At 40.4% G+C, this 14,945-nt stretch overlaps 1 protein-coding gene across 2 annotated transcripts in view; it reads right to left on the bottom strand.

Moving 5' to 3' along the window:
- The window catches only part of LOC117399038 (serine/threonine-protein kinase TAO2-like), a 75,594-nt gene that overhangs the window by 43,729 nt on the left and 16,920 nt on the right, over positions 1–14,945 (bottom strand). For both annotated transcript variants that reach the window (XM_033998185.3, XM_033998184.3), the window contains exons 2-7: positions 13,613–13,820; positions 12,681–12,752; positions 9,304–9,405; positions 6,681–6,726; positions 4,109–4,205; positions 3,735–3,848 (exon numbers count right to left, since the gene is read on the bottom strand). In XM_033998185.3, coding sequence (XP_033854076.1) covers positions 3,735–3,848; positions 4,109–4,205; positions 6,681–6,726; positions 9,304–9,405; positions 12,681–12,752; positions 13,613–13,744 — 563 coding nt within the window. In that variant the 5' untranslated portion in view covers positions 13,745–13,820. The remainder of the gene's footprint in view (positions 1–3,734; positions 3,849–4,108; positions 4,206–6,680; positions 6,727–9,303; positions 9,406–12,680; positions 12,753–13,612; positions 13,821–14,945) is intronic.

Raw genomic sequence — 14,945 nt, 5'->3', positions numbered from 1 at the left:
ACACCAAACTCACAATAATTGTGGTCGGCAGTGCCTCTTTAGCATGCTCCGGACCCAGACAGGCAGCGCATCTGCCATGCCTGTCCTCTGTGGGGAGACCCCTCTTGTATGTCACAAGAATGAAAACCCGGCATAATGCAGCCGCAGTAGTACGTAATGCAAACAATCTTTAACTAATCGCTATAACAGTATAGCATATATTACTAGTACCCAAGGAGAACACGTATACAGCAATGCTGCTATGCAGCTGGCAGTGCCACAACAGTGGTAAATGACTCTAACCAGTGCTGATTAGATCAAAGATGATACTGTCTTGTCTTGTATCAAATGCTTAACACCTGCACTGTTTACTATAGTGCAATGTACTGTACACACAGAACGCGTCTATACTGCACAAGCACAGTACATACAGTGCGACAGTATGGTACAGCGCACAGTATGCACACTGCATTACAGTATGGTGGGCAATGCACAGTACGGTAAACAATACGGTATAGTGCTAATGATATATTATAATGCCCAATGTATGGTATATACAGTCAGTATAAAGCGCACAGTACCCCTGGGTACGGTGTACGACACACACGGTACAGTGTAAGGTATAAGAACGGTGCACACGGTATAGTACAGTGCAGAGCACGGTCCACTACTGTTATAGTAAGAAAGTCCACTTTCCACTACCGTTCACTAAGAAATTTGGTAGATCAGTGACCTAGTTACATAAGAAGCAATACGAGGGGATGTCCACCTGAATACTTCTGGCTTAACACAACACAGCCCTAAGACTGGAGGAAGCCTGCTGTCACCGTGAGAGCCTTCGCAATGGCACTGCAAGCAGAGACCAGAGCAGCAACGAAACACTGCGGGAAGGACTGCGAGCAATCAGACCCGAAGCAGAGCTGAGCCCAGCAACTGCTAGTGAAACAGAAAAGGTAACCTTGTTCGATGTACAGAGCACAGGCGGGAACGGGAGCAGGTCTGAGACCTACAGTTACCACAGAAGCGAGATAGGGATGCCCACCTAGAAAGCTTTTTGGCTAACCACGAAACCCAAGGAAGCCCACTGCTAGAGACCTAACAGTCTTCACACCAACTCTGCAAGCAGATCTTAATGTGGTACAGAGACACTGCGGGAAAAGCAGCTTGACCCAGCGCGCACGTCTGTCAAACGCTGGACAGCTGAGCCCAGCCACCGCGTTAGTATTTCTGTGGGAAAAAAAACAGAAATACAACCGAGAAAACAATTTGTTCGCACACAAAACAGTAAACAAACAGTTACCGTTATTTTAACATATTTTTTATAATAAAAACAAATTTTTATTTTACACTTCAACCGAAGATAGCAGCTTATGCGAGAGCACCAGCAGCCAGCTTAAGGCGTTCGATCCCAGGGAAGGGTCAGCAGAGCTGCCGGTTTCGCGTGGAGCACAAGGCCGCTGGAGGACTTATCGAACAACCATGGCTGAGTGCACAATACGTGAAGTATATTTTTACTAAAACACGTAAAATAAAATCGCAAGCTATATGACACAATCAGATCAGAACATAAGAAAGTTTACAAACGAGGAGGTCATTCGGCCCATCTTGCTCGTTTGGTTGTTAGTAGCTTATTGATCCCAGAATCTCATCAAGCAGCTTCTTGAAGGATCCCAGGGTGTCAACTTCAACAACATTAATGGGGAGTTGTTTCCAGACCCTCACAATTCTCTGTGTAAAATTTTCTGTTCTAAATGCCCCTTTATCTGATCTCCATTTGTGACCCATGGTCCTTGTTTCTTTTTTCAGGTCAAAGTCGTCCCCTGGGTCAACATTGTCTATACCTTTTAGGATTTTGAATGTTTGAATCAGATCGCCGCGTAGTCTTCTTTGTTCAAGACTGAATAGATTCAATTCTTTTAGCCTGTCTGCATACGACATGCCTTTTAAACCCGGGATAATTCTGGTTGCTCTTCTTTGCACTCTTTCTAGAGCAGCAATATCCTTTTTGTAACGAGGCGACCAGAACTGAACACAATATTCTAGGTGAGGTCTTACCAATGCAATTTAAATTCAACACTTCTCACAATATATCTGAGCATCTTGTTGGCCTTTTTTAAAGCTTCCCCACATTGTCTAGATGAAGACATTTCTGAGTCAACATAAACTCCTTGGTCTTTTTCATAGTTCCCTTCTTCAATTTCAGTATCTCCCATATGTTATTTATAATGCACATTTTTATTGCCTGCATGCAATACTTTACACTTTTCTCAATTAAATGTAATTTGCCATGTGTCTGCCCAGTTCTGAATGCTGTCTAGATTATTTTGAATGACCTTTGCTGCTGCAACAGTGTTTGCCACTCCTCCCATTTTTGTGTCGTCTGCATATTTAACAAGATATAACACTATGTGTACGTTCTGTCTGTCTGTCTGTCTCTCTCTCTCTCTGGCAGTGAAAGGAAAAATAATGAAGTTTTGAGTGACTGCAGTCTCTTTTATGCCCTCGGGGGCGGGTACAACTGCATCACGGGCACTATGTGAAGCTTTGGAATATCGATTCAGGTTAGACAGTATCACAGGATTAATACCCTTGAGGTAATGGTTACATTTCTTACTTGAAAAGGGAAGTGAACATATTACCCCTGTTTTGGCCTCTTTACACTGGCTCCCTGTGCAGTATAGAATCGATTTAAAGATTTTGCTGTTAACTTACAAGGCCCTGAATGGATTAGCAACTAGTTATTTGCAGGAGTTACTGACCCCGTATCTTCCAAACCGCACTCTGAGATCACAGGAAAGCAACACAGGAGGCAGGGCTTTTTCTTGTAGCGCTCCTAAATTATGGAATGCTCTGCCTTCGTTTGTCAGGGAAGCTGGGACCGTTACAGTTTTCAAGTCAAGACTAAAAACGCACTTTTATAAAATGGCTTTCTTATCTTAGTGGGTTTTCATGTAACTTCAAAATTGCTGCTTTTGTATTGTGTATACTGTTATTTCAATGTTATTTAAATGGTCTGACTGTGGCAGTTGTGTGTGTGACATGCTATACAAATGTATTGTTTGTTCTTTTTTTCTGCTACGTACTGTACAGTGATTTGCGATACTTTTGTATAAAAAGCATTACGTAAATGCAATAAACGTATCGACAAAAACAATCAACTATTTTGTTATAGACTTTCTAACAAGTCTGACAAACAATTTTGGCTGTTAAATAAATGCTTGTAAAAAAAAAAATGCTAAACAAAAAAAAAAGTCCACTACAGTGCCTCTGGGTCTACTTTCAATGTTTAAGCAAATTGGCTTCATCACTGCCAATCTGGCACATTCTTACCCTCCTCCAGTGCTTCTTTAACCTGTTCTTTACACCAGTCTGCCAGATTGCTATAAGCACTGTATACAATCCTCTGATTGGTGGAAGTATTATTGGCGATACAATGAAAACCGCCAATAAAGCCAAAATAAAGTCTCTGTCCATTAATGATACAGTCTGCGCCCCAAGTTTGAGAACCGCTGCTCTAGGTGACTGGATCACGTTTTGTTTTGCTGGAAACACACTAGCTGTGCACTAGTTGGCTCTTACTAATATAAAGACACTTTGGCTGTCACCCTTATAGATGCATTTAAGGCATGGAACTGGAACTGAAGAGCAGCTCCTGAACTCAGTCAAAGCAACATCAACTTCACTCACAGTATTTGAGTGTGATTAGCGCTCTGAACGATTGCATACATAACAGAAAGGTATCGGGGGGTGCTCACCAATATGGCGTCCCCACAAAGGAGTTTGCGGGCGCGATGATGGAGGCGGAGCCAAAATCCCCCAGCTTGACCTGACCCGGCTCTGTGAGGAGGATATTACCCGCCTTCACATCCCTGAGGAGAGAGAGGAGAGACAGGGGGTTGGTATACAGATAATGAGACAGACACAGAGGGGGAGAGACAGGAGGTTTATATACAGATACAGATAATAGAGACAGACACAGAGGGTTTGTATACAGATAACAAAGACAGACAGAGGGGGAGAGACAGGGGGTTTGTATACAGATAACAGACAGACACAGAGGGGGGGGGGGGGGACAGGGGGTTTGTATAGATACACGTACACACGAACATTTATTTATTTTTTCTCGTACCTGTGTATCATGTTGTGAGAATGCAGGTATGCCAGGCCCTGCAGTGCACCATGGGTAATAGCAGCAATCTCCACTTCCTGTAGCGGCTTCTTGTGTACTGGGGAGGGGGGGTGAGGATTAAAAATAAATAAATAAATAAAATTAAAAAATAATCTTTCAAGAATAGAAATAAGACTCGCATTATACAGCGGTTTGAACCGCTCCTGGTTTCACGGAGTTTAATAATCAGACACACCTGAGCTTGTTACCAATATACACTGGGGGCTAATCAAGCTGGTAGTAAAATGGAATGGGTGACACTGCTGTGCAATAGGAGTCTTATTTCCATCCCTGGCATTACATCACAAAAAGTATAAGCAGATCCTTAAACAAATGTAAAAAAAATTAAACATTGGTGCATCAATTAATCGATACATCGATTATTGATCATCTATCCTTAAATGTCCTGAGGTTCAATTACATATTGGTGAATCGATGCATCAAATTTGAACCCAGTGTGAAGTCACCTGTTGCCGGCTTGCATTAAAACCTTGAGTGTGTGAGAATGGGATTCTTTTAGTGCCAGCATGGTAGATAAACAACGCCAGCGCCTTGCTAAGATACACACTTTAGGCCTCTACATTCACGTTGGACAAGCCAAATCAGAAGTAGGCCTATTGTATTCATGTTTTCTTCATTTAAATTAAGGCAATAATTTAAATGTTTTGATCAATACACAGGATGTAACATGTGTGTGTGTTCGATTACCCGAACTCTGGTCCCTTACGCTCCCAAGAGTAAAAGGCGTGTGTGTACAAGCAGTCAGCATACCAGTGTAAGCCGGTAAATTTTAGCCGGGTTCACAAACTGTATAAACAAATGTCCAAGATGAGATTCCTTCGTTCATTACCCTATTTCCTTAGGCACAAGTTTTTCCTTGCGTTTACTCCATGAGCAGCAACATCGCAGCGCGTATCTCTTCCAATTAAAGCAACAGCAGCATAATATTGCGCAAACTACCAAATAATTTTTTTGCTGTAGTGTATTCAGAATAAAATAACACCTGTCATATAGCAACCTAAATATTCTACATTTGTTTAATTCTAACAAATAATATTTATAAAATAATCTTAAGTCTAAATATTGTAACCTGGCCAAAACAGAAAATACATTCCAACGTTACAATAGTTTAACATTACTAATTACAACTAGCCATCAAGTACTGACATCAGATGAATCTAAGTCAAGTTACTTTGTTTATTCAATAACCTGTAAATAATTCCTGGATACCTGGTTGTACTTTTACTGGTCAGTGCAAATGCTGATGTTACTCCATCCATTCACAGAAAGTCAACAGTAGATGTTTTACATTGAACTGCAGTCCAGAGTTAAAAGAACTTCTTTCCAACTCCAAGTATCTTGCCTTTTCTTATTAGTCACTGCGTTGTTCTGCTTAACATTTAGTATGTCTTTATATTCATCATAACGTTAAATTACCTTTCTAATTTCAATGTTACCCAAGTTTGGATTACTTCTTTTAGCACTTGCTATATTCATTATTTTATTTCAGTTCACACAGTTAAAGTTTGCTGGTGCCATGCTCCCGGAAGCTGTTTCACGACTGGCTAGCAACAGCTGCAGAAGCTGCTGTGTACAGTCATTACAGAGGAACTCATGCAGGGATCTGTTAACATTTGCTAAAAACAAGGCAATAAAATTGGCAACAATTTCAAAACAGAATACGATTACTGTAGAATGTTGCTTTACAAGCATTGCATAATTAATTGGGGTCCTTACGTTTAATATGCAAATAACAACAGGTTCAAGACTGACATAAAACTTGTTAAGCGTCAGCATTAAAAAATAAATAAAAGAAAGATGCGTTTTTACTAGTAGCTAATGTATAAGGTTTCTTTTTTGTGTACTCGAACATGTAATATGCTATTCGAATATTTTTTCTATTTTCGTGTAATCGTGTATTTGACTGCAGTGACCAATCCCCAATTAGGATTATTATAATTCAGTTTCAGCGTTGCTGTGACCATACGGTAACAGCTCGGTTGCATGTTGCAAAATGATACTTAATAGTATTTCATATTCTGTCAAGCACACAAATGTGTGCATGTTAAATGGCTGAAGTAACATATATTGAAAGGCTTCGTTTAGTCACTTTCCTTTGAGACGTGGGCTCTCTTTGTTTCTAACTGTGTGTGGTAACCATACTGAAAATAAAAACCATCACGAAAAAAATATATAAATGTATTGGGCCAGATAAAATTGCATCCGGGCCAGTAAAAACATTAGCCCAGTGTCCCAAGGGGCCAGTAGTTAAAATCTAAAGTGTTTCTCTTTAACTATTATGCACAACATTATTTTTAGTTATTGGATCTTCTGTTAAAAAAAACTGTTCTTTATTTTGAAAAATAACACGCCAGTGCATCAATTTAACAATCTAAACCAGAGCTGGTTAAAGTCCCTGCAGCTGTATACAGAACAGTTCTCTACATTGTCTCCGCTATGCACATCCAGGCACTGTATAGGTCTCAAACGTGCAGAAAGAAACACATTTTTATAGCAGAACAAGTACACTTACCCTCCAGCAAATCTGAAGCGGAGCCCAAACAATACTCCATGACAAGCTGAGAGAGACAGAGAGATAGAGACAGAGACTGAGCACCTTCAGAATATCCAGCCACAAGGAGATCAATACATACAAGTGCTGGGACAAATATCTGAATATTCAAACTAATATTTTACATGTATACGGATACAAAAATGTGATGTTCATATTCACTACAAATGTTAAAAATACTTTGCACTTATTTACTGTCTTACCACAATTTGCGTGACAGTTTTCAAAAAATGGCAAATGAAAAAAATAAAAAGTGTGATGTGATTAACATCGTGCGTGGCTAGGTATGTGAGCTTGCCTCGCACACTGAATGCATGCCTGCCACAAGGCTCCCCGGGGTCCTAAACCCTACTAAGTACACACAGGGATTGCAGTAACCACACACCGGCCATGGATTTTGCAGACACTGAAAGGTTTGCTGACATAAGGGAGTTAAACAGAATACGGAAAAAAAACAGTCCCAGGAGAAGGGTCCAAAATACGGGAGACTCCCAGTGAATACGTGAGCATACATATTTATGAACAAACCGGTTATTATAACACGTTGCATGAATCTTTTAAATGTAGCAGTACCGTGGTGGAATTAACTTTCATTTTCAAAACAGCTCGGTTGTGGTTGTAACCTTAAATTGTAAAAACATAAGAAAGTTTACAAACGAGAGGAGGCCATTAAGCCCATCTTGCTCGTTTGGTTGTTAGTAGCCTATTGATCACAGAATCTCATCAAGCAGCTTCTTGAAGGATCCCAGGGTGTCAGCTTCAACAACATTACTGGGGAGTTGGTTCCAGACCCTCGCAATTCTCTGTGTAAAAAAGTGCCTCCTATTTTCTGTTCTGAATGCCCCTTTATCTAATCTCCATTTGTGACGCCTGGTCCTTGTTTCTTTTTTCAGGTCAAAAAAGTCCCTTGGGTCGACATTGTCAATACCTTTTAGGATTTTGAATGCTTGAATCAGATCACCGCGTAGTCTTCTTTGTTCAAGACTGAATAGATTCAATTCTTTTAGCCTGTCTGCATAAGACATGCCTTTTAAACCCAGGATAATTCTGGTTGCTCTTCTTTGCACTCTTTCTAGAGCAGCAATATCCTTTTTGTAACGAGGTGACCAGAACTGAACACAATATTCTAGGTGAGGTCTTACTAATGCATTGTAAAGTTTTCACATTACTTCCCTTGATTTAAATTCAACACTTCTCACAATATATCTGAGCATCTTGTTGGCCTTTTTTATAGCTTCCCCACATTGTCTAGAGGAAGACATTTCTGAGTCAAAATAAACTCCTAGGTCTTTTTCATAGTTCCCTTCAATTTCAGTATCTCCCATATGATATGTATAATGCACTTTTATTTTTTTTGCCTGCATGCAATACTTTACACTTCTCTATTAAATGTCATTTGCCATTTGGAAGGTCATACAATGCAGGTTTCAACAATATTGCTTTTTTTTTTTTTTTTTTTTTTTAAATCGCTGTCTTTACTAGATTTGTTAGTCACCGAAATCTCAGTCAACAACTGAAGACATGAGGATAATTTCGTACAACTTAATTTGCAACAATGAAACAACCTGGTTAACCGCACTGATGGCATATCAAATGCTTAGATGACAGATATGGTTGTGTTCTTGTAGAACTTAAGGATAAAACAAAATACATTTCGACAAGGAATTGCAAGAGTTCCATTACTTAGTTGAGCACAAGGTGCTTTCAATAAATACTTTCTGATTTAAATCTATTTAAAACAGTAGGTAGGTGTTTATTTTTATTATTTTTATATTAGCGACTATTATGTGGAATCTAATAAACGAGAACCAAAACGGTGAGTTTTTTCCTCTTCACTTTACAACGCCATATCCACGTTTGTTTTATTTGAAGTGTTTAAAGTTAAATTTTAGTTTGCTTGCTTGTTCAGCTACAAAAAGGCACAAGTAGACCTCATGTTATTACTTTATGAAAACGTGTCGATGGCCACTGTTTATGTGAAGACCCGACAAGGAATGAAAATCTAAAAAAACAAAATGTGGTGTCAACGTACTATTTATTTTTGGGAATAAACAAAACAACATTTAACTTGAGCTGCTGTTTGGCATCCTTTGTTTTGTAGTTTAATTCACTGGGGTAAAGTAAGTCCTACACAACGTATTCTTTACTCCTGGGATATTCTTCTATTTTAACGTGTTACATATTGTAACGTCTTGCTGTAAAAGGCACACACAGGGGCCACGGCCACGCCCCCTGTCGCTATGCTGTCTCTGTCTGCATTCAGAGCAATATAATGTTTTTATTGCGTTCTGAAAACGAACGAATATTTAAAATTATGAGCAAATACCCAAACGTGAAAATCCTGTGTTCGTCCAAGCGCTAATACATACAAACAAGCTGTCACTGTGCTTCACAGGCCCAAACTGCAGGACAGGACATCTCTTATCCAATGAAAGACACCCTACAGATAAACTTATAGAATAATAATAATAATAATAATAATAATAATAATAATAATAATGCCAAGGACATACCCATATCCAGTACACACCCATGTTGTGTTATAATTATAATAATAAACAACAACACTATTAGTATCACTCACCCACGCAGTGTGCTCTCTCAGGTAGCAGCCTCGGTACTCTATAGTGTTCGGGTGTCTCAGCTTCTGAAGAAACTTCACCTCCTTAATGATGTCCTGCCATTTCTAACGAGGGGGAAAAACACTCAAATTGAAAAAGTTTAAGAAGCAAAACAAATTTCTAAAGGAGAGCTAACCAATGTTTTAACATCCATTTCCTTCCCTTTTATTAGTAATCTCTTACCCACCCCACCCCCTCTTAAAGGGAGTGCTGACCTTTAAAATCCACTCTCACCTCTTATTAGCTTTATTAACATTATCACTGGTCCCTCCCTTTAAAGGAGGTCTGACCATCTTTAAAATCCATTGTCTTACCTCTTCATTTTATTAACAAGCACTTAACTTCTTACATAAGAGAATAGATATTCACACGGATCTTTTCATGCATGAAATATGTAATATCTGATAGTAGTTTTGGACACATTTTTCACTGAACATGTTTTCAATTTTTTCCATTGCTTTAAATAGGGGGAGTGGCATCCGGCTCATGAGACTATCATGCATTTACTTGCTAGTCTTCCATATGATAGAGATAGACAGATGGAGAGATAGAGAGATAGAGAGATAGATAGCTGCAGCTCTCACTAGGCCAGGGAGCCCGGCCAGCCCTGAGCTGGGGGAGATACGGCGACTCCTGAACTTTATTTGCATAAGACTAGTGAGCTAAGTACACCTCACTCGAATTGTATTATTAAAATGAAAGAATGTGTAATTGATGTGTATAACAATAGGAATAATAATAATAATTATAATAATTAGTAGTAGTTGTGATGGTAATAGTAATAATTATAGAATAATTGCACGTCACAGATTTATATTTAAAAAAATAATTCACATTGTATCTCATTCTAAATGATAAGAAAAAATTATATAATAGATTATAGCTATGAGATCTCTTTCGATCAGGACTTGGAATATTCAGGGCCTGGGTTCATCAGCATTTGGGCTTAAAGGCACAGACCCTGAATTCATCACTAGTATCTCAACGATGGATGTGGTCATTCTGCAGGAGACAGGGTGCCATGCAGACGTGCCCACTCACTGTCCCTCAGGCTACAGGGAGATCATTGCCCTCCCTGAAACACAGCACAGTCCGGCGCAGCAGTGGGGCTTGAGGCATTACAGTGTGGTACAGGGGAAGAGCTTCAAGAACAATAAAAAGAGGAGAATCACATATTGCTGAGAATCAGCAGTGATGTCATATCCTCACAGTCTGATGGTTTCCTGTGTGCAGCCTGTGTTGCTCCTCTGACTCTCCCTATTATAATGAGGACAGTTTTCAAGCTCTTCACACAGAGATCTGTCACTTCCAGGCCCTGGGGAACATGCTGCTCTGTGGGGATTTTAACTCCAGGACAGGGTGACAGACTAACTAACACACAGGGAAACAATCATATATTTTGGACAGACCCCTCTGTACCACAACCAAAATATATCGATCAGAAATAGCCACGACAGTTTGGTGAACAAGAATAGGAGAGAATTACCGCATCTCTGTCAAGGTCTGGGTCTGTACATCATTAACGGCAGGATCAGTGGGGACTCTTTAGGAAGATATACCTACAGCTCAGCTCTTGGTAACAGTGTGGTGGGCTATGCCATCATTGACCTTGACCCCTCCTTTATTAATGCATTCACTGCGAGATCTCAAACCCCGTCAGACCGCAGCCAAATCACTGCGTTTATAAAAAGAACAGAGCTGCCTAACAGCACACAGACACAGCCCTGTAAGCTGTACAAGCTTCATCACTCCTACAGATGGGCTCCAAACACCACAGAACTGTACAAAGAAGCAATTGGCACTAATGAAATCTAAATTCTAATACACACATGTCAAAACACACAGTATCAACCCACCAAAACAGCATTCAATCTGGCTGTAAAAGACCTAAATACTACATTTAGAAAAGCAGCTGAACAATACAAATTAAAAATAGTAAATTTGAAAAATCAAAAGAATAAATTCAACAAACTGAATTGGCAATCCAAAATGGAAACATTTTGAAAAAACATTTTGAAAACCTTTTCGAAGAAATACAAAAACACACAACTTAATTTGCAAAAAACTAAAAAGAGCAGAACCCTGTATCAAAAGAAAACCAGAAAACCCATTGGACACCCCAATAAATCCGCAAGAGCTAAAAGATAAACTCAAGGCTCTCAAATCCAGGAAAGCCTGTGGGCCCGACAGCATCAATGCTGCGATGCTGAAACACAAGAGGCCCTGCTCAAACTCAGACTCAGTGACCACCACCTGGCCATCGAAACAGGACGACACACAGTCCTGGCTGCCCAGAGACAGGAGGCCATGTGGTCACTGTGAGCTGGGAGAAGTCAAGACAAGAGATGCACTTTCTATTACACTGCAGTAAATACAGCAAAACAAGGGGCATTTTCTTTTCTAAATTCTGCAGTTCTGTCCTAGAATTCCCAAACATGCCTGGCACACAGAGACTGTCAGTCCTGCTGGGGGAGGACATACAAACAGTCATACTAGCTGGCCAGTACGCAGAGACCTAACACAGCCTGAGGGACACACAGTGAACACGTCACACCATAATCCCATCACAGGGCTACAACAGAGGGAGAGGGAGAGGGAAGGATGGTGAGAGAATGACAGAGGGAGAAAGGGAGGGTGAAAGAAGGAGAGAAAGAAGGAAGAAGAGAGGGAGAAAGGGAAAAGGAAGGAAGAAGAGGGGGAAAGGGAGGGTGAAAGTTTAATAATGTTTTCTACACATTGGTTTGGCAAAACTTGTTTATTCTTGTCATGCCAATAAAGCTGATAGACAGATATAGATAAACTAGAAGAGTGTTTTTTTTTTTCCTGTCCCCATATGAGGTCGCCGAGCATGAAAGGGATAAACTGTCCCAGAGGGGAAATGGAACACAGGTAGACAAAGGTGGCCCTTCAACTCTTGGTCTAAATTGTTTAATTGAACCATATTAACCCACTAAGTGCCATTGTCCTCATTTGACAGGGGCTGCCTTGTAATTTTTTAAACGCATTTTTAACTGACATCATCTACTTGTTATTTAAAGTTTCTCTAACTATATTGCTATGATAACTTACTCCTCTAATTTTGTTAAATGCAAAAGTTAAGTCTGAATGTACTGTTATAATTCTGCAAATACAGCCCTTCAGATGCTTTAATGACTCCTCAATATAAAATAAGTAACTGAAGCCTAAGAATGATCCATTTCTTGGTGTTTCTTCCTCCCCACAGTGATGATAAAGTGGCTTCATTTTCTATGTGTTGAGCTTCATAGCCGGTGTGAAATTCCACTGCTCTGACTAGGACTGCTGATCTGTGTTGGGTGCTGCCATTGCCTCACACACTCACCTCATTGGACTGCTTGCCGCTGTACGACATTTTCTTGATCGCCACCACCTCATTGTTACGGATATCACGAGCCTGAGAGGGGGGGGAGGGGGAAAAGGAGAGAGAGAGAGAGAGAGAGAGAGAGAGAGAGAGAGAGAGAGAGAGAGAGAGAGAGAGAGAGAGAGAGAGAGAGAGAGAGAGAGAGAGAGAGAGAGAGAGGTTACAGCATCAACTAAACATTTAGACTTTTGAGGGATGGAAATAAGACTCCCACTGGATAGCACATTAATCGAGACTAAACAGTACTGCAGTGTGGGTGCTTTGAGCTGCATTAATTAGAGCGTTTGAGTGCGGTTCGAGATCAGGTATGTAGTGTGGACCTTCGTATCTACAGTGTGTACGCCCATATCGGTATCTACAGTACTGATCCTCAGTGTGTCTCCTCACTGTACTGATCCTCAGTGTGTCTCCTCACTGTACTGATCCTCAGTATCTACTGTGTCTCCTCACTGTACTTATCCTCAGTGTGTCTCCTCACTGTACTGATCCTCAGTATCTAGTGTGTCTCCTCACTGTACTGATCCTCAGTGTGTCTCCTCACTGTACTGACCCTCAGTATCTAGTGTGTCTCCTCACTGTACTGACCCTCAGTATCTAGTGTGTCTCCTCACTACTGATCCTCAGTGTGTCTCCTCACTGTACTGACCCTCAGTATCTAGTGTGTCTCCTCACTGTACTGACCCTCAGTATCTAGTGTGTCTCCTCACTGTACTGACCCTCAGTATCTAGTGTGTCTCCTCACTGTACTGACCCTCAGTATCTAGTGTGTCTCCTCACTGTACTGACCCTCAGTATCTAGTGTGTCTCCTCACTGTACTGACCCTCAGTATCTAGTGTGTCTCCTCACTGTACTGACCCTCAGTATCTACAGTAAAGTTCAGATCAGTACGTACAAAGTAGACAGCCCCGAAGCTGCCATGGCCGATCTCCCGGAGATCCGCAAACAGCTTCTCGGGGTCCTCTCTGTAGAAGAGTTCCGCCACCTCGGGGTCCTTCAGGCTCCCTGCCCGCGCATTTGAAGGCATGGCGGGGGGGCAGGGGGGCGCCCCCAAACAGGAGGGGGGGGGCACACACACAGCACAGCAGAGGAGGAGAGAGGACCTGCAACACACAGTGAGAGAGAGACAGGTGTAAGACACTTATAACCAAGCTGTTACCATATGGACACAGCAACGTGAAAACTGAATTATAATAATCCTAATTAGGGATGGATCAGTGTAGTCAAATACACGATTACACGAAAATAAAAAAATATTCCAATAGGATATTACATATGAGTACACAAAAAAAGCCTTACACATTAGCTAGTAGTAGAAGCAAACACGTCTCTTTTTAATGCTGACTGAACACGTGCTGTCAGTCTTAAACCTGTTATTTGCATATTAAATGTAAGGACCCTAATTATGCAATGCTTGTAATAGCAACATTCTACAGTAATCGTAATTCTGTTTGAAATTGTTGGCAATTTTACTGCCTTGTTTTTAGCTAATGTTAACAGATCCCTGCATGAGTTCCTCTGTAATGACTGTACACAGCAGCTTCTGCAGCTGTTGCTAGCCAGTCATGAAACAGCTTCCGGGAGCATGGCACCAGCAAACTTTGACTGTGAACTGAAATAAAATAATGTGTATAGCAAGTGCTAAAAGAAGTAATCCAAAACTTGGGTAACATTGAAATTAGAAAGGTAATTTAACGTTATGATGAATATAAAGACGTACTAAATGTTAAGCAGAACAACGCAGTGACTAATAAGAAAAGGCAAGATACTTGGAGTTGGAAAGAAGTTCTTTTTTAACTCTGGACTGCAGTTCAATGTAAAACATCTACTGTTGACTTTCTGTGAATGGATGGAGTAACGTCAACATTTGCACTGACCAGTAAAAGTACAACCAGGTATCCAGGAATTATTTACAGGTTATTGAATAAACAAAGTAACTTGACTTAGATTCATCTGATGTCAGTACTTGATGGCTAGTTGTAATTAGTAATGTTAAACTACTGTAAATGTTGGAATGTATTTTCTATTGTTTGGCCAGGTTACAATATTTACACTTAAGATTATTTTATAAATATTATTTGTTAGAATTAAACAAATGTAGAATATTTAGGTTGCTATATGAGACAGGTGTTATTTTACTCTGAATACACTAAACTTTACCGGCTTACACTGGTATGCTGTTATTGTTATTACTCTTGGGAGCGTAAGGGACCAGAGTTCGGGTAATC

Source organism: Acipenser ruthenus, chromosome 44 (assembly GCF_902713425.1).
Source record: "Acipenser ruthenus chromosome 44, fAciRut3.2 maternal haplotype, whole genome shotgun sequence".
NCBI classification, from domain to species: Eukaryota; Metazoa; Chordata; class Actinopteri; order Acipenseriformes; family Acipenseridae; genus Acipenser; species Acipenser ruthenus.
Note: the sequence above shows the minus strand (reverse complement) of the source record. Positions and strands in the feature narration are given on the sequence as shown.